Here is an 18,690-nt window from a genome sequence, read left to right as displayed (position 1 = left end):
AACTGCGTCACGCGTTCCTGGGCCCATTTCCTGGTCGCCGGTGCCTCTCACCCCGTCCCTGCCAAGATGTCCCAACTCGGCAGCTCACCGCAACATGGCTTGACCTTCCCACACCACAAGGCACCCAGACAAAGCACACAGCATGGCGCTCACTAATGGCACCGCCAACGCCAAAGTTGATGCCAAAGCCAATGGCACAGCCAACGGCGCCACAGAGTCTCACGCAAGCCAGAAGGTCTTGGACGATACGGCGGGTCTAATCAAGACCACGGACGGCCATGAAAAGACCGACTATACGCGATGGAGACTGAAAGACGACCGCGGCTGCCAGACGTGGCATTATCTGCAAACCGACGAGGAATTGAAGGCGTGGCCGCAGAGCACGGCGGACAAGTACTTTTTGGGCCTGGACACGGTGTGTTTACCCACGTCCACGCAGCCACGGCGACCATTCGATTGACATGTACAGGAACAACCCGACTGCAAGCCTGCAAAGACGCCCCTCGAAGCCGCGCACAATGGCCTCTCCTTCTTCTCGCAGCTTCAACTGCCCCCTGGTAACTGGGCCTGCGAGTACGGTGGGCCAATGTTTCTCCTCCCCGGCCTCGTCATTGTCTGGTATGTCACCGAGACAACCATACCCGCCTCCCACGCCATCGAGATCAAAAACTACCTCTTTGCCCGAACACACCCCCAAGACGGTGGATGGGGACTACACATTGAAGGCGAGAGCACCGTGTTTGGAACAGCAATGAACTACACGGTACTCAGGCTGCTGGGCGCAGATGCCCAAGACCCCAGGATGTGCAAAGCACGAGAGACGCTGTGGAAGTTGGGCGGCGCGCTCAACGCACCACACTGGGCCAAGTTCTGGCTGAGCGTCCTCGGTGTGACAGACTGGGACATTGTCAACCCCTGCCCACCCGAGGCTTGGTTGCTTCCGGACTGGGTTCCCATTGCCCCGTGGCGATGGTGGATACACATGCGACAGGTCTTCCTACCCATGTCGTACATTTATTCCAAAAAGTGGTCGTACCCTCTGAATGACCTCACACGCCAGCTCAGGGCAGAGCTACTCATGCGGCCGTACGAGACGATCAACTTTGATGCACACCGCAACACTATCGCGCCTACAGACGACTACCACCCCAAGTCTTGGTTCCTCAAGTTTTTGTTCTGGCTCGTGGTCGCCGTCTGGATTCCGTACCTTCGACCTGAGTGGATGGCGAAGCGTGCAGAGGAGCATGTCATGTGGCTCATTGAGGCTGAAGACGAGAACACCGAGTTTTCGAATTTGGGTCCGGTCAATGGCCCTATGAACATGTTGTGTGTGTACATCAGAGACGGCCCTGATTGCCATGCTTTCCGCGAGCACCAAAAGACGCTCTACGAGTTCATGTGGGTCAAGGACGAAGGTATGCTCATGAATGGCACCAACGGTGTACAAACATGGGATACTGCATTTGTCATTCAGGCTGTAGAATCATGTGGCTGGTCCAACAACAAGAAATGGGAGCCTGTGCTTTCCAAGGCGCTTGAATTCTTGGAAGACCAGCAAATTCTCACAGAGTCGAGAGACCAGCATGCCTGTTACCGCCAACAACGTAAAGGCGCATGGGGCTTTAGCACAAGGAAACAAGGATACACCGTCAGTGACTGTACGTCTGAAGCTATGAAGAGTGTCTTGATCCTGCAAAAAGACCGCCAGTATCCCCAGCTCATCAGTGAGCGCCGCATGAAAGACGCCATTGACGTCCTTCTCACAATGCAAAACAGCTCGGGCGGTTGCGCCACCTACGAACCCACCCGAGGCAGCGTTCTACTCGAGCATCTGAACGCGGCAGAGGTTTTTGGCAGAATCATGATAGAATACGACTACCCCGAGTGCACAACAGCCGTCGTCACAGCTCTCCACATGTTCCAGCACCATTTTCCCGACTACCGGGCTGACGAGATCACCGCTTTCCGTGAACGCGCCGTGGCCTATATTCGCGACGCCCAACGACCCGATGGATCCTGGTACGGCAGTTGGGGTATCTGCTTCACATACGCCGGCATGTTTGCTCTCGAATCCCTGAAGTGCTCTGGCGAACAATACAACAACTCTGAACGTGTACGACGCGCATGCCAATTCTTCCTGGACAAGCAAATGGAAGACGGAGGTTGGGGCGAGACGTACAAGAGCTGTGAACAGGGTGTCTGGCACCAACATCCGCAAAGCCAGGTTGTGCAAACTGCTTGGGTCATTATCGCCATGATTGAGGCCGGATACCCAGACAAGGCGCCGCTTGAGAAGGCCGTCAAGCTAATCATGAAGAGGCAGCAAGCCAACGGAGAGTGGCTCCAGGAGGCAATTGAGGGCGTCTTCAACAAGTCTTGGTAAGTCAGCATCGCATACGACAAGGATATACATGGGCTAACATGCAACAGTATGATTTCCTATCCAAACTACAAGTTCATCTTCCCCATCAAGGCGCTGGGTATGTACGCCAAGCGCTTTGGCGACGACGCTCTTTTTTAACGAGGTTCATGGAATGCACGTCTATCTGTCGACTGGACATGTGGGTTATGTGAAAAGGTTTCTGACGATTACGCTTCTCTATACTTACTTTACATACTACACTACGCTTACTATACTATTCATAATATCAAAACTATGCCATTCTTTGGAATATCGCTCAGACCGTCATCAGTTCAGTTCAGCGTCTTGTTCTCGTCTTCCTTGCTGTCCACTCCTATTCGCCCACCCATTCACCCACCCATTCACCCACCCATTCACTCCACTCTCCCCACTCTCCTAGCTTACGGAAATCAGGCACTCACCATGTTTCGTTTCCTGGATGGGAGAAAGCGAAGTAGAGCCAAGACTTTGCTTGGCAATAGTAGAGTGAAAGGAAAGGAGTGAGTTTGCTGTTGGCGTTGGCATTGGCATTCACCTTTTTCACCTTTTTCTTTCTTTCTTTCTCTCTCCCCCTCTCCTGCTAACAACACAAACAACCCGACCCCGAAAAATTATCACTGTTGTCCCTTTTGGGGGGAAAGAAGAAAGAGGATTAGGGAGAGGGAGAGATATGATGAAGTCTCAGCACTCGGGATGTCTGGTTGAGAAGAGAGGCGCTGGTTGTACGTGCGATATCGCGTGCGGAGAGGTGTGCTCGTGGGTGGAGCAACAGCAACACCAGCAACAGGAGCTGGAACAGCAGCAGGAGCTGAGACAGAGCTATGGCGGACAAGAGTGCAGTGGCTGGAGTGTCAAAGGAGACTTGGGGTGTGTGGATGGGGAGAGTAAGACTACGATTACGACTATGATTAATGCTACTGGTGGGAATTTACGAGATGCGGAAAATATGAGTGCGATACGTACTACAACAGCACTACCACTATCACTACCAATATCGTCACCAGCATCAACATCAGCATCGGCATCATCGTACTACTGGAGTACAGCATCTCCTGGATATATCCTTGGGTTTTCTAGCTTGGAGCTTGCGACGAGTTCTTCTTCTCCTTTTCCCTCTCATTCATCCTCCTCCTCCTCCTTCTTACCCTATTTCCATACGTCTTCGTCTTCTAGCACCGCTACTCCAACTGCTACTCCAACCACGCAGAACGAGAACGAAAACGAGAACGCCAATCAGAGCCAGAGCCAAAATCACAACCAGAAACGGAAGCAGAAACAGAGTCAGAAGCAGCATGGAGACATGTATTCAACACACTACTGGCGTGTCATCAGGCCGCTTCAACGAGGAGAAATGCTGTTTAGCATGGATATGCAGGTGCAGCGGGCCATGGCTGTTGTGGCGGGGTTTGTTGCGGTGGAAAAGGGGGATGGAGAGGGTGAGGGAAGGGGATTCGAAGCTGCGCTCCTACATAGATTCGCACACCGACACCGTTACAAACCTCTCTTTACACCCTTCACACCCGACTCTCCTATTGTCTTCCAGCACCGACGGACTCGTCAACATGTTTGACAGCGCCCAAGCAGACGAAGACGACGCCCTGTACCAAGTCATTAACCACGGCTCTGCCATTGCACACGCAGGCTTCATGTACCCCAGCGCCGATATCTACGCCCTCGGCACCGACGAGACGGTAAGTTTCTACGCGCTGCAAAGCCAGAAGGAGGAGGAAGAAGAGCCAGCGCCCAAAGCCTGCGGGGACGTCAGACAGGAACTCGATTGCGAGTACGTAGTAGACTTATGCTGGGTCGGACCGCAGCCCTGTGTCGCCGCGGGGAAGCACAGGTACGTTTGTTGCAGAGATAGTTTCAACCTACTTGATCATGCGAGCTGAAGCTGAAAGAAAAAAAAACAGCGACAAAACCCTCAGCCTCATACCCATTACCAAAGGCACAAACGGGCCTCTGGACTACGCGTTCGACCTCAAAAACAGCACGGTGCTGGCGGGTGCGCACGGCGAGGAGATTGTCCGCCATCTCTTCATCGATATGCATGTACGTAACGCCTCTTTTTTTCCCCCCCCATTTTACCTCCAAACATCGTACATATATCTAATACGCTAAGCAACAGACACACACGACGTACACGTGCGGCGAAGACGGCCACATCCGCGCATGGAAAGGCACAGACGACGCAACCATGGACGTCGACGAAGGCGCGACGTCAGCCAAGAAGAAGCGGAAGGAGAAGAAGGACAAGGAGAAGGCGAGGTTTAAGCCTTACTAGCACGTCTTGTCATTTTTGTGTCTTATGAGAGAGGAGACGCCCGTGTCTTGAGTTCACTCCCCCGATTACAGCGCGCCTGGAAGCCCAAATGAAAGAGAACTCTTTTCAAATACCGGAATATGGGTTTTCAAGGTTCTTTTGACTACAGTGTATAGCTAACACAAATAAAGAGAGAGAGAAAGAGAGAGAGAGAGGAGGGAGGGAGGGAGGGAGGGAGAGAGGGAGAGAAGGGTTGTAAAACCCAGTCGTACATCACACATCCTCTTACTTAACATTCCTCCTCTTCATCCAAGTCTCTCTACCCTCTTTCCCAGCATCCAGGTGCTGAGAGGTTGCGCTGGTCCCTGGAGAGGGTTAGTCGGGGTGCTTATGAGGGGTGGGACATGGTGAGATATGATACCATATGTAGACTGGAGAGCTGTTGGGGCCGTCTTCTGGGTTCTCGATCCCGGCTGCGATGAAGTTCTTCTCGGCGTCGCAGACCAGTGCTGAGATGAGTTTGTGTGCTGTACTACTTGTCAGTTGGACGGTCTTTAGAGTTGTAGGTCGCAGGGACTAACGGCTTTCGACCTGGAGTGCTTTTTGCCTGCTTCTCTTGTCCCAGAATCTAATCAATCCATCTCTTCCTGCAGTTGCAACAGCGTTGCTTGACGCATCGTTTGCTCGTTCCAGACATGTGATGTTGTCATGGGCCTTGGCGACATGTCCGTCGGGCCGCAAATCTGCTGTGAGGAAGCGGAGAGAGTCGTCTGAGGATATAAAGGCCAGCTGATCGGTAATCAAGTAGGTAAGAGGATCTTGCCGCGGCGATGTGGAGATGACTTTGTAGATGAAGGAGCCGGCTGCAAATCCAGCATCGGTGCTGGCGATTTCTCGAAGAGGCGCCATATTGGAGGAAGCGCTGGTAACGGTTGGCGTCACCAGTGTGTTGAAGGTACAGTTGTCACGGTAGAGAATGGCAAGGCGATGAAGAAATTTTCGCCGCAATGAGCGCGAGGTCTTTGCTTCATCTCATATATCATCAGATACGATGCACATCATCAGTCTGTTATCGAGTCGCGATCATCGTCATTCCATTGCGAAAACTATCCTATGCCAACGGACAGCATTTTCCTAGCTTGTCGTAGGCAATGGGTAGGGTTGGCAAAGGCACATTCCAGCGTCCAGTGTCCAGCTAACCAACGCAATTCTACACGTCGCGTCACGCTTGCCCAGCAATCAGAGATGAGGCCGGCGGCGCAAACATCGCTGACATCGCAACAATTGTATATGTAGCCTTGATATGAAACTCGTGCAGACACAGCTTTCGTCGACACAAGCGATTAATACAGGCGTCCCTCTCCGATCCCTTCAATAGCCCCATCTGCTGACATAACGCCAGCAGACAAAGTAGGCCGTCACTCCTGCAGCTCAGCACGTCAAGCGCTCCCTGCCGGCGATTTCGAGGTTCGTTGAAGAGGGAGAAAGGCGGCGCGGGCACACGCGAGAAAATATCGGGTGCCGGGGAAGCAGGTGACTAAGCAGTGTAATGCCGCGCCGGTGATTGGCCAGACAGGGGACCTCGGGAATCGGGAAGATTTGGGTCGCCCTCGACGACGACGACATCACCTTCTTGACAACAATCGACTTCCCACCGCCAATTGCTACCGGGAAACAGCATCATGGCCTCTCAGCGCATTTTCCAGCTTGGTCTGCGACGCGCAGCTGCGCCTGGCTTGAGGGTGCAGCCTGCCGGGCGCATGGTTCAGCGGAGGTATGTCATAGCTGCGGCAGCACAACGACGAAGCTCGTGTCTGCCGCCCGCCCACCACCAGAGCTGTAGTAACCAGGACATGTAGACTCGCAGCGACCGAACACACCTCGCAGTCCCAAGCCGCCGAGCTTCTCGCAAAGCAACGTGTCCAACGTCCCGTCTCGCCCCACCTTGCCATCTACAGGCCCCAGATCAACTGGGTCTCGTCGTCGCTCAACCGTATCTCTGGTCTTACCCTGGCTGGCCCCCTCTACATTTTCGGCATCGCATACCTCATCGCTCCCTACACCGGATGGCACCTTGAGACACAGTCGATGGTTGCAGCAGTTGCTGCGTGGCCCGTGGCAGCCAAGGCCGGCGTCAAGGTTTTCTTCGCATTCCCCTTCTTCTTCCACTCCCTCCAAGGTCTGAGGCACTTGACGTGGGACCTGGGATACGGATTCAAAAACCAGACCTTTATCCGCACTGGCTGGGCTGCAGTGGGCTTGTCGACCGCCATGGGCTTGTACTACGCTTTCCTGGGTTAAGCGAGCAGAGGCCGGTTTTGAGGGTAATCCTGGAAATGAGGTGGAAGCAAGGGCTGAAGATGGGTGCGAGGCGAAGATGGAGGCACCAAGAAATGTCGGGGAGCGACAATGGGGGCACACTTGGAGAAGATGGCGAGGGCGCCAATCTGTATTATGTGTATTTGAATGAAACATTGCATCCAATTACGGACAGAGCTGGGCTTCTGTTGATGTTCAGTCATGGATAGCAAGTAACGTATCTGTATTGCACTTCCAAGATTGCACCAGTGTAGTGTCCCAAATAGAGTGGGTAGAGGGGCTCTCTCACGACGACTAAGTATTGATAGGTGAACACTTGATTGCCAGTGTCACAGTCAGTTTGGCCAGCGTATAGTCTGTTCATGTGCTATAGCGTAACACAGGGCTGCTTATGTTGAACAATAGCATGTCTGGACCTTTGTGTCATGGCCAAAGAGGGGATAGAGGGGCTCTCACATGACTTCGCGTCGAGTGTGCCTCGTCCACTTGGCGCGTAACCGTCTCGGCTGCACCCGAGCGAGCAAAGAACAACCCATAGCCGCAAGCGCGCCTCGAGATGCATCATCGCAATGGAAGAATTACAGGCGCCCACGGTGCTCAGCGAAGATTTGTATGATGTGAGTTACCCTCTCCCGTGCCTCGAGTGCCGCATGGCGCGACACCAGACCCCGGCCGCCGATCATTCACGTCGCGGGACTGACGCCACCTCAGGATCCATCTCAGCTCTCCCAGGCCCTCCGGCAGCGGGACTGCAGCGATAAGCCATTCCACTTCACCACCTCGACCGAGACTCAGCACTCAACCTGCCACAGCGCCGCAGCCTTGCTCCATCGGCCTGTTTCTCCGCGACGCGCCGCACCCGCAGAACATGTCAAGCCCGTTCTGTCCAAACACCACAACGCACCCACCAGCACAGGCACCAGGACAGAAACCTCGGGAACAGCGAAGATGTTCAGTTTCAACATCATGGATGCGCCAGGAGACACCCAACCGGACAGCCAGATGCTAAAGACATGGACGAGCGGCGTCTACTCGACAACGACCGAGGGGAAAGACATTGCCTATCCCAAGTCGCTCTTCATTGAGCAGGACGAGGACAGTGGCGATGGCCTACCCACAGACGACATGGACATGGTCGCATCGAGTCAAGAAAACCACATTCCTACACCCACCAGTCCCACTAGAGTCGACACCGATGATGGTGGTTTTGCGCAGAACAGCCTCGCACCCACGAGTCCGTTCAAGTTTCAGACACCCGCATTGGCAGGTAGAGCGGGGGACAGCTCGGGTCAGATACTCAGCTCTGAAGCCCAATCGATCACAACACCTGGCCCCGTCGCTTCCACCAACTTCTTCTTTCCCTCGTTGAGCAATGCTGGCGAAGGGCTTAGTGCGCAGCCCATTTCCCTTACACAAGTGTTCAACAACACCCAGGCGCCCACCTCCCCTGCAGCAGGCGGCGGCGCCACTGATGATATTGTCTTTTCGCGCCCCTCTCCAGACTTCACGCATGTGCGACACTCGAGTCCAATACCAGCGTACTCGAGTCCCATCAAAGCCACTCAACCTGAAACTCCAAAATCTGACCCCGTTGTGCGATCTTCCAGTGAACCACGAACCGAGTACGTCACAATGAAAGAATCACAGGAGAGACGAAAATTGTCCGTAGGAGATGAGCACGGGACTCTGGTTCAACAGGACAGTTGGGAAGAGCTATCTCGCAGAGTCAAGGCCGAAAAGGCAACACAGCATGCCCACCGCCAGGTTGCCAGATCTTTATCAAGTGTCTCTGTGCCAACACCTGTATTCTCGAGGTCATCTAAGAGGGGCATAACGAATACTGACCATACATCACCCGTCAAGTCAAAGACATCGCGAGGTGGAGTGGATTGTGAGGTAGATGGCGATGATGTCACAATGGACGATCAGTCGCAACCCGCGACGGTGAATGAAGTGAATAAGCACAATGCAGAACACCCCGCCAATGAACCAGTAGAAAGCGTGCGTGACGCCGCACGGACTGGTGGGAGATGTAACAGCCACGACAATATTGTACAGGTGCCTAAGACCTCTTCACATCCTTACCGGACTCCTTCAGGCCAACTCTCGCGGGACTCTACTCAACCAGCCACTCAGTCTTCGCTCATGCACCCAGAACATCAACCGCAAGTGATTGGATCGCAAGAGAATTTACGTGCGCTATTCCAGCCACACAGCAGTAGAGAGTCGGTAGCCGTCATGGACTCTCAACCGGACGCCACTGTTGATTTCGACAGCGTTCCACGACCCAAATCACTTCGCTTTCCTTCGTCGCCATCTACGAATCAATACAGTATTAATCAGACTACAATGGCCACTAAGACTGGATATACAAGTCAGGTTATTTCATCCTCCATGCCGCCGATGCCACCCAAGTCTAGCCCCGAAGAAAACGTGACAAACGACGGTGAAGAACGCGTACCCAGCAGCCCGCCACTCTTACCACCTGATGATGCTGAGGTTGGAGATGGCGATGTGGAATACGATGAACATACTTACGATGAATATACCGAGGGCGCTGGAGGCCGAATCTCAGTATCACCAATCGTTGACGAGGACACGCTTATGGATGAAGAGGACGATTTACCAGTAAAGGAAAGAGTGGAAGGAGAAACCGTGACTGAGAACCACGGTGTCCAGCGAGATGAAGACGAATTAGAGTCGGCCAAGCCGGGTGAGGCGGATCTGGAAACGCATCAAGCACCAGAGGCTTTGGAGCAAGCACAGCGCAATGCAACAACAGGGCAGCCAAAACCGCCGCGTATGAAGCGTCAGGATACCATTCCGGAGACAGATGCGCTTGACGAGACACAGCCGTCGTTCTTCACAGACGAGAACTTGGAACAAGTTGCAGGGGGCGACACCGCCATGGGAAATGATGCCAACAGTACTGGACCTTTTCAGGCAGCTCAAGAAAAGCATCGCGGGTCCCAATCCAACATGCCGGCGCCCATTAGCTCAAGGGATAACGGAAGTGATGCAATTGCAGAAAGTAACCGCATCCGATGCTTAGATGACATCTACAATCTCCCCGAGACTCAATTTTCAGCAGCCGAAGAAGACGTAGAAATGCCTCAATTGAGTGGGACGGAGGATGATGATGGCGACATCTTCATGCGACATACTCCGCCAGCTCTACCATCTGCAAAGAGGCGCAAGGTCACATATACTGTCAAACGCAAAGCCTTTCGCGATTCGCCCAAGATAACAGCGGATACGGAATCGCTCTCAGATCCTCCATCGTCCTTTCCAGAACAGGTCCAGCCAGCGGTAGAGGAGAACCAGTCAACCGTATCGATTCATGAGCCCGAAGACCAGGGTGCTCTTACGGCGGTTGATGCAAGAGAAGAGGTGCGATCTTCTTACACTCGAACAACCTCTTTGAAGTCCAGGGTTCTCCCGAGGCCGCCCAAATTTCGTAACCAGAGGCAAGGGGCATTGAAACCGGTTTCGAGAGAGCTCTTGCAAAGCGTGTCTTCACCAGCACATTCTCCCCCAATGTCAAGAGGCCGCCCTCGCACTCGAACGAGCTCGCCAGTTACACCTACAAAACCCCGGGAAGCTGCTGCAAAACAGTCAACTCATGCCGAATTGGCTCCTGCTGATAGCGAATTGGCCATTCCTGTTAGCCCTGTTCCCCAGCCGGATAATGTTGAGATAGCAGAAACTGTACCTCAACGAACTACGACACCACCGGAAGTTATTGTGCCAAACAGAGTTTTTGCAGCCTGGCCTGGAAGTCACTATTATCCTGCTACATATATTGGTCGCGCAACGCCTCGCCAACTTCATATTCGTTATGATGACGGGAACACCACATCCATAGACGCAACAAATGTGAGAGCACTGGATCTCCGTGTAGGTGACCTTGTGAAGGTGGATGAGACGGGTATGAAGAAGAACATATATGTCGTGATAGGCTTCAAAGATAGGCTAGACGATCTTGATGGCGAAGAATATCCGACTACTGATCAGCGCGGACACGCCACGGTTGTTCTCGAGGAGAAGTCAAGGGAGAGTTTACCGGAGGTCAGATCAGCCCAGCCGGCTGAGCATATATCCGTGCCCATGGGCAGCATCTACTTGACTTCTTCCCTCTGGAAGCGACTCCGCGATCGATCCTTTACCGTTTCACCACTCGTCTCACCAGCCAAATCCACCTCGCGCGTTAGTACCTCTTTTGCAGACTCCTTTACCACTCCTTCATTTACACGCCGTGGAACAGCAGCACCGTTGCTTCTCAAAGACGTCACCACGCGCGCTGCATCTGTAGCGTCGACAGCCCGATCAGGCAGTGGGGTGTTTACAAACATGGCCTTTGTGCTCACTTCGACAACAGCAGATGTGGATAAGGACACTATTACCAGACTTATCAAAAGCAACAATGGCCAGGTTTTGGAGCATGGCTTCCACGAGCTTTTCGATTATGAGTCCGAAGGGGTCGCAAATTCGCCTCAGCATCGCCGTAGATCAACTTCTGCTGTTGAAGGATCTAGTGGACTCACACTCAAGCATGCATACAAGGACTTGGGCTTTGTTGCACTCATTTCGGACGCCCACTCTCGCAGCACCAAGTATGTTCAAGCTCTCGCGCTCAACATTCCTTGTCTACACCTTCGCTGGATCCACGATTCACTCAACGCCTCTCGCGCTGCGCCTTTCACTCGCTACCTTTTACCCGCGGGCGTTTCAAAGTTCCTCGACCCGAACGGTGTGATTCGCTCACGCACAATAGTTCCTTACGATCCAGCCAGCGACGAGGTTTCTTTTGCACAGATGATCCAAGACCGCGATCTTCTACTTCGTGGTCAGAATGTCCTCCTTGTGACTGGCAAATCGAAAAAGGAAATCGAAAAACGGCAACCATTTGTCTTCCTTTCGCATGCCCTTGGGTCCGCAACTGTTGGCCGCTGCACTGATATGGCTGCAGCATCAGACATGCTTTCCGACGGCAAATGGGACTGGTTGTATGTCGACAACGGTGAACGCGGTGTCGCCGAGGCAGCAGCTGCATTACTAGGCACAGGAAAGCCCGCATCAAGCAGCAAGCTCAAGAAGAGTGCGAAGAAGAGAAAGAGGGACACGGAAAGCGATGTTCAAGAAGATATTCTCATCAAAGCCGACATTGGCGGTAAGACTGTAAGAATCACATGTGCCGAGTTTGTCATCCAGAGCTTGATATTGGGTGCCTTGATTGAGGAATGAGTTTTCGTTTTACTTTTCACCCTTGAATTCCCTGTGGGCGAATGTTTTTCATTTCTTTTCTCCACCAAAACTTTTTCTGTCTTTTTCTCTCACATACGATTCGATCTGGCTTTCTTTTTTCTTCTTCTTCTCGAAAATGGTTAGAATGCGGCACTTGTGGTAAACGCTCTTTTTTTTATGTTCCTCTTTGCACTTTTCATGTATTGTACTATTACCCACATGAACTCACAACCACAGCCTCTTTCTTTTCTTGTATTCCCTTTTTCTTGTGCAGTTTTTCAAAAGAGGGGGCTTACAGTTTGGACGGACAGGGTGAATCGTATCTGGACACTGCGCAGAAGCTTGGAGAGAGGAAGAAAGGAAAGTGGGGGGGGGGGGGAATGTGCAGTGTATGAGGAGATAGAGTGGTATGATGTATTTACTTGTCCTATCCTTATTTCAAAGTACAAACGTATTGTATGGTGCATACATGAACACAGCATAGCACAGCACTCATGTTCGACTAAAGGGAGGTGTACATCATGCCATATAGCCCATTTACCACGCTATCAGCACAAATGCGTTGGGAATCTCTAGCCAAGAAGAAGGTCAGCCTTTCTTAATCTTTGTTCTGACTGCAATTGCTTATGCTAGTTCCATTTACATCTACACACAGGCATGAACACATCTTGCACATAGAGTAAAAAGAAAAAAAACGAGGAAAACCATTGACGACATTGCAATACTGCTTTCAGCGAGAAGGCGAAAAGAGGAAAGAACTGAACAGTTTCTACGCAGGTAGGTATATGCTTCAGCTACACGCGAGAAACTCAGTGTGAAACAAGTCTATAGGAGGAACTACGCACTTATATGTAGCAAGTACACTATACGATGTATCATCCCGGCAATAACGAAACTCCTCATCCTTTTGCTGCGTCGTACCGCCTATCCTAGCTTCTTGGTAACACTAGTGCAAATTGCAGAGAGGTAGCAATGATGTGTGTATACCAAGACCAAGCTTTTGTCTTGGTCACTTGATTGATTTAGCTACGAGAGAGGGGGTGGGGCTTCGTTGAACACGGTATAGGTATAAGCCAAGGTGATTCCAAATCATCAGCTAGAAAACATGTTTACAAACTATGCTATGTAGACTGTAACTTTCGTCTCACACTGTACCATGCTACATCCCAAATCCACACTCACACTCACACTCACACGACGCAGAAAAAGCTACTCGACAAACCCCTACACTACTACCGCTCGGAAACCTTTCCAACCCCCAACAAAACATTCACATGTAAACTCAACACCCCATACCCAAAAAAGATAGCTACAGCGGCAGCAGTACCCACAGGAACCCCCCTTCCCATCCGCACCATCTGCACCATGCCCGCCCCCCCCTCCTCCTTAATGCAGCGATAACGCACGACGACGTAGTCCCCAATATACAAATATGCAGTAATGAAGTCACAAGAAAGAAAAAAGAAGCATGCAGAAACCCCACGCATGGCCTTGCATCTTGCACAATAAACATCCTAACCCGCCGGGGCGCCTTCGCTTCTCGACATGGGGAACCACGCAATGCACATGCACACGCCGGGAGAGGGGGGGGGATGTTAGGTAGGGAAACTTGGATGTGCATATATACGTATAAACGGCCGCTTCGAGGATGAAATGAAGGCGGTGGTTAGGAGTGTGAATCTCAAAGGCAACAGTGGAGGATTGTGGAAAAGGCCTTTTTTTTCGGGGTTGAAAATAAGAATACTGGAATCTAGACTTTCATCTACAACTACAGATGATAATACTGAAAACGTCGGTGTGCCGTCGGTACAAACAACCCCCGTTTCGATTGCAGAATCAATAAAAAAAAGTAGACGAATACTTGCCTTGTCGCTGTTGTAGCGACGACGACGACGACGAACTAGGCGCGTGGCCCCTTGTCCGCCTTGTCTATTTTATCGAAATGGTGACGCCTGGAGGATTCCTGTTTGTGCTAGCACACAGGGCGCGTCCGCTGCCTCCCCCCCATTCTGCCTGAATGCAATAAGGCCAAGCCGGCAGGATCGCGCTTAGTGGCACAAGGGGGTGGTGGGTGGGGGTTACTTTGTAATCTGCAGTCGACGTTCGAGAAGGTACAAGTGGTATGCGTTTGCATGCAATAACAGCAAATGAGGAAAGCATAGGGAACAGCAAAAAGGGAAGGAAGAGGATAAAAAAAGGGGGGGTGGGGAGGGGAATGGAAGAATAGCGTGGGGTGATTTAGCCGTGGTTGTAGGAATCAAAGGAGGGAAGGAAGATATTGAAATTGGAAATGGAAGGGAAGGAAAGGAAAGGAAAGGAAAGGAAAGGACCAAAAAACTGGGGGCATAGGGTCAAAGGGAAAACAAAGCGTGCTGCGTGAGTCCGAGGATGCACAAGGGAAAACAGGTAAAGGAGGATATGCAAACATGGGTTTTCTTGCCTAGGCTGATAATTAGCATGTTCTTGTCGAGACATCTCTCATCTCGCAATGCTAGACGATTGGCTTGGCGCCTTGATGGCTTCGTCTTTTGAAGCTTGACATGTGAATAGGCCGCAGACAAGACCACGTTGACCTGTTCATAGCCCAACACGACAGCTATTAAGGACCCGCCTAGATGCAGCGCATAATGAGCGATTTTTCTTCTTCTTCAGCTGCCCATTGCACTTCTTTGTCAACGGGCGCCACTGCAGCCCTCGGGCAGCTTGGAAGCCTGTGGATCGACGGCTTGGTGAAGACTATGAGCTTACCGAGCCTCCATGGAGAATTCAGCTGCTTTGCCGATGTACAACACGATGTCTTGCATTGGGCTTTATGCAGTGCTGACCCGATATCTTTTGCCACAGTGGAATAGGCGTATGAGAGCTGGGCAGAGGGAGTTGGTGGAATCCTTCGTGCCAAGCCAGTTCGTTTGACAAACGCACTCGCGTGACAAAATACTGCTGGATATGCAGCCACGCGGCGTACAAAGGCAGGCCCAACCGACTTGTGCCATGCGCCGTCGATTCCTTCCAACGTAATACGCTCAAGACGGCACTGCTTTAGTTGGCTCTCGGTACATTGCTTCAGCCACGCTGCAAAAAAACCAATAATTGTCCACACGGCTTCAAATGCCGCCTCGCATACACAAACCCCCTGCACTGACATAGCCGTGCCGTCCGTGTCCGCGCGGGGTATCTTAGCATTAGTCGGCGGCGTGAAAGGGTAAAAAGCAACATATGTCTTGCCAGTGTCAGCCAGACAGCTAAAAGTGGTATCATGTTAAAGCAGCGTTGCAGCAGCGCAAGAGGATTGATTGTGCTGCCACTGCTGAGATGGGCTCGGTCAGTCGCTGCCACGTGCAGTGACTGGAGAATGTATCGCATATTGTCTTGGTACAAGTTGGTGGTTGCGCCGCTCGTGTTGTTACCTGCTGTAGGATTGATAGGAAGACCCCTGCGAGTCGGTGCAGCGCGTTAGGCATGTTAGCAACAAGTGTTTATGATGTGCATGATGGCGCGCGAAATACTCATCAGGTATCAATTGCGAATGCGGCGTGTGGAGATTTCCATCGAGGATCCATACTGTTTCAGTCTAGTCCAGGTGGGAGGAGCAAAGTATACACCTAGTGAGGCGAAAGCCATTCGTATGTCATGTACCAAAGCAGAAGCTCTGAGCAACAGAAAACCGTTTCAACCCTGCAATGGAGGCACCACCAACGGCCCAATGGACAGGAGTGGAAAAGAGCGTCTTCAGAAACACTGCGTACCTGCAGGCACGACTCCTGCGTCAGCTTTGTCACTGGCGTCTACACGCTGGGCTCGGCTGTGATCCGACGGACAATATACCAGATTCATTTAAGTCGATATTAAGGCCCGTGCCGATCAAACCCTGCTGAAGATTGGTGGTATGTACCGGTTCAAGCGTCCAAGTACTGGGAAAATGCCAGTACACACATATGCGAGTATTTGTGCCAGATTGACATATTGCGTGAACCGAGAAGTGGTTGATGTGAGCGGGGGACCGGTAACGAGCGCCACTGCCACTGTGCTTGAGGGTGAAGCAGCAGGGGGTTACCTGTCATGACCTTGGCACCGAGGTATGTGATGTGCCTAGGCCCGTTGTGACCTTGGATCTTCGCGGACCGACCAGGTTCATGGTTTGAAGCTCTTGTGGCAATCTATTGCCTGACTAGGGTGAGCGGAGCGGCAGTGAAATGTGGCCTGAGACCCCGTGCAGCAGTCAAGCCATGTACGGTGAATTTTGTTGAACGAAGGATTCGGCATGTATGCCTGGTCAACAAAAGTGCCTCGGTGATGCGCTTGGGTGCGGCCATGAATATTCCTTGATTGAGGCATAGCTGGTTACACAATCATGTGAGTTGATTGTCAACTAATGGATGTTTTGCTTGTATATTCGCTGTGCTGGCTCTGCTCCTCAACAATGCACGGCGTCCCAAGCAGGGATGTAGCGACTCGCTCTTTAGCCTCGGAATAACATGGGCTCGGCTGCTTCTGTCATGGCAGACATGGCAGCCAATGCACGGATAGAGCGCATCAAGATTGACTTTGCATATACTTGACGAGAAAGCAGCTCGCAATCGACACGGACAGGGCTGTGAGCCTGTGTGCCCCTAAGATGGGCTCGCGTAAGCATCGTTTCAGCCACCGCGACGCTTGAATGTGATTGGGCAGACGCCCATGACGGTTGGTGAAGAGGCTGGATAGTGTTTCTGCACACCATACTTGATACAGGACTGCTTACCTTGTAGCGCAGCTATAAATTGATTGCTATACTTGTTCATCAACCCTGCCGGATCTGCGGTAAGGGTGCCGTATCGACTTGTATTTATGCTGATGAAAGGGTGATAAGGAGGTAAATGGGCCTGATTGCGTATGGTGCGTGGGTGCTTAGCCGCGAAGTGGGCGCACAGGCGCATGTGCAGTAGACGTGTGAAGATGTGAAGGTGTCATGGAAAGATGCAGCATCGGCCGTGGGCTGAAGCCCAGCACGCATCGGGCTAGCGCCGTATACCCCGCCCCCGCCTTCCTCGTTGGGCGAGCCCTGGCCAAAAAAAAATTATTTACAGCAGCACCGAGTGCGACACCGAAACGCAGAGCCGACCCCCAACCATGGCAGGCCTGGACGAAGACAGCATAGACGAGATCCTCTACCTGGCGCGCGCAAATGAAGCAGCCGAACTCGAGTCATTCCTCTCTGGGCTCGCGGCGCAGACGAAGCGAACCAAGGCCGACCTGCTGACTGCGGCCATCGACCCGTATTCCAAGAACAGCGCGCTGCACTATGCTGCTGCTAACGGCCATAATAGTACGACGCCCACGTCTTGATACTGCCCTGCGCAATTCTGACCTGTGGTCTAGACATTATCAAACTACTCTTCTCGGCCAGCACAGAGAAGCCCAGCCCAGCCTTTCTGAATGCAACCAACGAGGCGGGCAACACGCCTCTTCACTGGGCCGCGCTAAACGGCCAACTCGAAAGCGTCAAGCTTCTCGTTCAGGCCGGCGTCGATGTCACCATTATCAACCGAGCGGGCCATGACGCCGTGTACGAGGCAGAGATCAACGACAAGAACGAGGTAGTTGACTGGCTACTTGGGGCCGTCGAAGAGCTCGAAAAGGGTATCGGCCACACGGGCGAATCCACTCTTGGAGAAAGCACCGATGCGGAAGCGGATGGCATCAACGACGACGGTGCGGCAAGTAACGATACACATGCCCAAGGGCCGTCAGTGGAGAATGTCCGGAAGCAGATGGAGGATTTGAACACGCAGGACGGTGCTCCCAAGCATGGTTGAGTGAGCTGAAACTGTTGACACCAATTAAACACACTGTTAGCGGCCTGCTCACTTGCCAGGAACCGTGATGGCTCCGCATCACCAGGAGCCTGTCCGACAAGGACGTCGTTGCATGACGTAGTCGCAGTTGAGATGGATGGACGGCACCCATGTCTCACGTCATCGGAGGCCATGATGCCTGTGGAGGAAACTGCCGAGTGTGTGACAGAGACTTTGGTGGGAAAGCAGATGGTAGAAATGGTGTCGTTAGATCCTAGGGTATGCGCTATAGCGTACAAGACCGGTTGCCGGCTTTTTTTTCCTCTCCAGGAGCAAGAGGTTACCACCTGGACCTCTTACCAAAAGCGCAGCAAACACGTCTAAATCAATGGCCAAAGAATAAGCGTGTTACAACAATCTGCCGTCCAAGCACGTGATGATAAGAAGGGCGTGCCCATGCAGTCCGGGTGCGGTTCGTTCCGCGGCGCTAAACAAGAAGATTCAAGACAAGTACAAACTCCGTTTAGGCCAAAAAGTTACAGCCATGCATCAAAAGGGGCAAAAGGCCAGTGTCAGACCCTACCTTGGAAGATATACGTAATCTCATCATCCCAAAAGGGTGCTGATGATGCCTAGTTCGCATTAGTGGACGTATTGACTTTTGCCGTCTTCTTCTTTCCTTACCGCCC

At 52.3% G+C, this 18,690-nt stretch overlaps 6 protein-coding genes across 6 annotated transcripts; 5 read left to right on the top strand and 1 right to left on the bottom strand.

Moving 5' to 3' along the window:
- Positions 1 to 126: 126 nt before the first annotated feature.
- Positions 127 to 2,650, top strand: SETTUDRAFT_164437 (uncharacterized protein). The gene is made up of 3 exons (XM_008030372.1): positions 127 to 415; positions 470 to 2,379; positions 2,431 to 2,650. Exons 1-3 carry the CDS (start codon positions 143 to 145, stop codon positions 2,519 to 2,521), a joined length of 2,274 nt encoding a protein of 757 aa, XP_008028563.1. The 5' UTR covers positions 127 to 142; the 3' UTR covers positions 2,522 to 2,650.
- Positions 2,651 to 3,963: 1,313 nt separating this feature from the next.
- Positions 3,964 to 4,685, top strand: SETTUDRAFT_21559 (uncharacterized protein; the record flags this gene model as incomplete). The annotated part of the gene is made up of 3 exons (XM_008029839.1): positions 3,964 to 4,244; positions 4,315 to 4,453; positions 4,530 to 4,685. The coding sequence occupies 3 exons, from the start codon at positions 3,964 to 3,966 to the stop codon at positions 4,683 to 4,685; spliced, it is 576 nt and encodes a 191-aa protein (XP_008028030.1).
- Positions 4,686 to 4,983: 298 nt separating this feature from the next.
- On the bottom strand, positions 4,984 to 5,573 carry SETTUDRAFT_21558 (uncharacterized protein; the record flags this gene model as incomplete). Its single annotated transcript, XM_008029838.1, has 3 exons — positions 4,984 to 5,029; positions 5,086 to 5,191; positions 5,246 to 5,573. 3 exons carry the CDS (start codon positions 5,571 to 5,573, stop codon positions 4,984 to 4,986), a joined length of 480 nt encoding a protein of 159 aa, XP_008028029.1.
- A 746-nt stretch (positions 5,574 to 6,319) lies between these two features.
- On the top strand, positions 6,320 to 7,266 carry SETTUDRAFT_164436 (uncharacterized protein). Its single transcript, XM_008030371.1, has 2 exons — positions 6,320 to 6,438; positions 6,524 to 7,266. The coding sequence occupies exons 1-2, from the start codon at positions 6,347 to 6,349 to the stop codon at positions 6,963 to 6,965; spliced, it is 534 nt and encodes a 177-aa protein (XP_008028562.1). The 5' UTR covers positions 6,320 to 6,346; the 3' UTR covers positions 6,966 to 7,266.
- A 286-nt stretch (positions 7,267 to 7,552) lies between these two features.
- SETTUDRAFT_139079 (uncharacterized protein) lies at positions 7,553 to 12,227 on the top strand (the record flags this gene model as incomplete). The annotated part of the gene is made up of 2 exons (XM_008030370.1): positions 7,553 to 7,600; positions 7,695 to 12,227. The coding sequence occupies 2 exons, from the start codon at positions 7,553 to 7,555 to the stop codon at positions 12,225 to 12,227; spliced, it is 4,581 nt and encodes a 1,526-aa protein (XP_008028561.1).
- A 5,109-nt stretch (positions 12,228 to 17,336) lies between these two features.
- Positions 17,337 to 18,022, top strand: SETTUDRAFT_155483 (uncharacterized protein; the record flags this gene model as incomplete). Its single annotated transcript, XM_008030369.1, has 2 exons — positions 17,337 to 17,532; positions 17,586 to 18,022. The coding sequence occupies 2 exons, from the start codon at positions 17,337 to 17,339 to the stop codon at positions 18,020 to 18,022; spliced, it is 633 nt and encodes a 210-aa protein (XP_008028560.1).
- Positions 18,023 to 18,690: the final 668 nt, after the last annotated feature.

The sequence above is a fragment of the Exserohilum turcica genome (assembly GCF_000359705.1).
Source record: "Exserohilum turcica Et28A unplaced genomic scaffold SETTUscaffold_4, whole genome shotgun sequence".
Classification (NCBI taxonomy): Eukaryota; Fungi; Ascomycota; class Dothideomycetes; order Pleosporales; family Pleosporaceae; genus Exserohilum; species Exserohilum turcicum.
The sequence above is the reverse complement of the archived record's forward strand: the minus strand, read 5'-3'. Positions and strand labels throughout refer to the sequence as shown.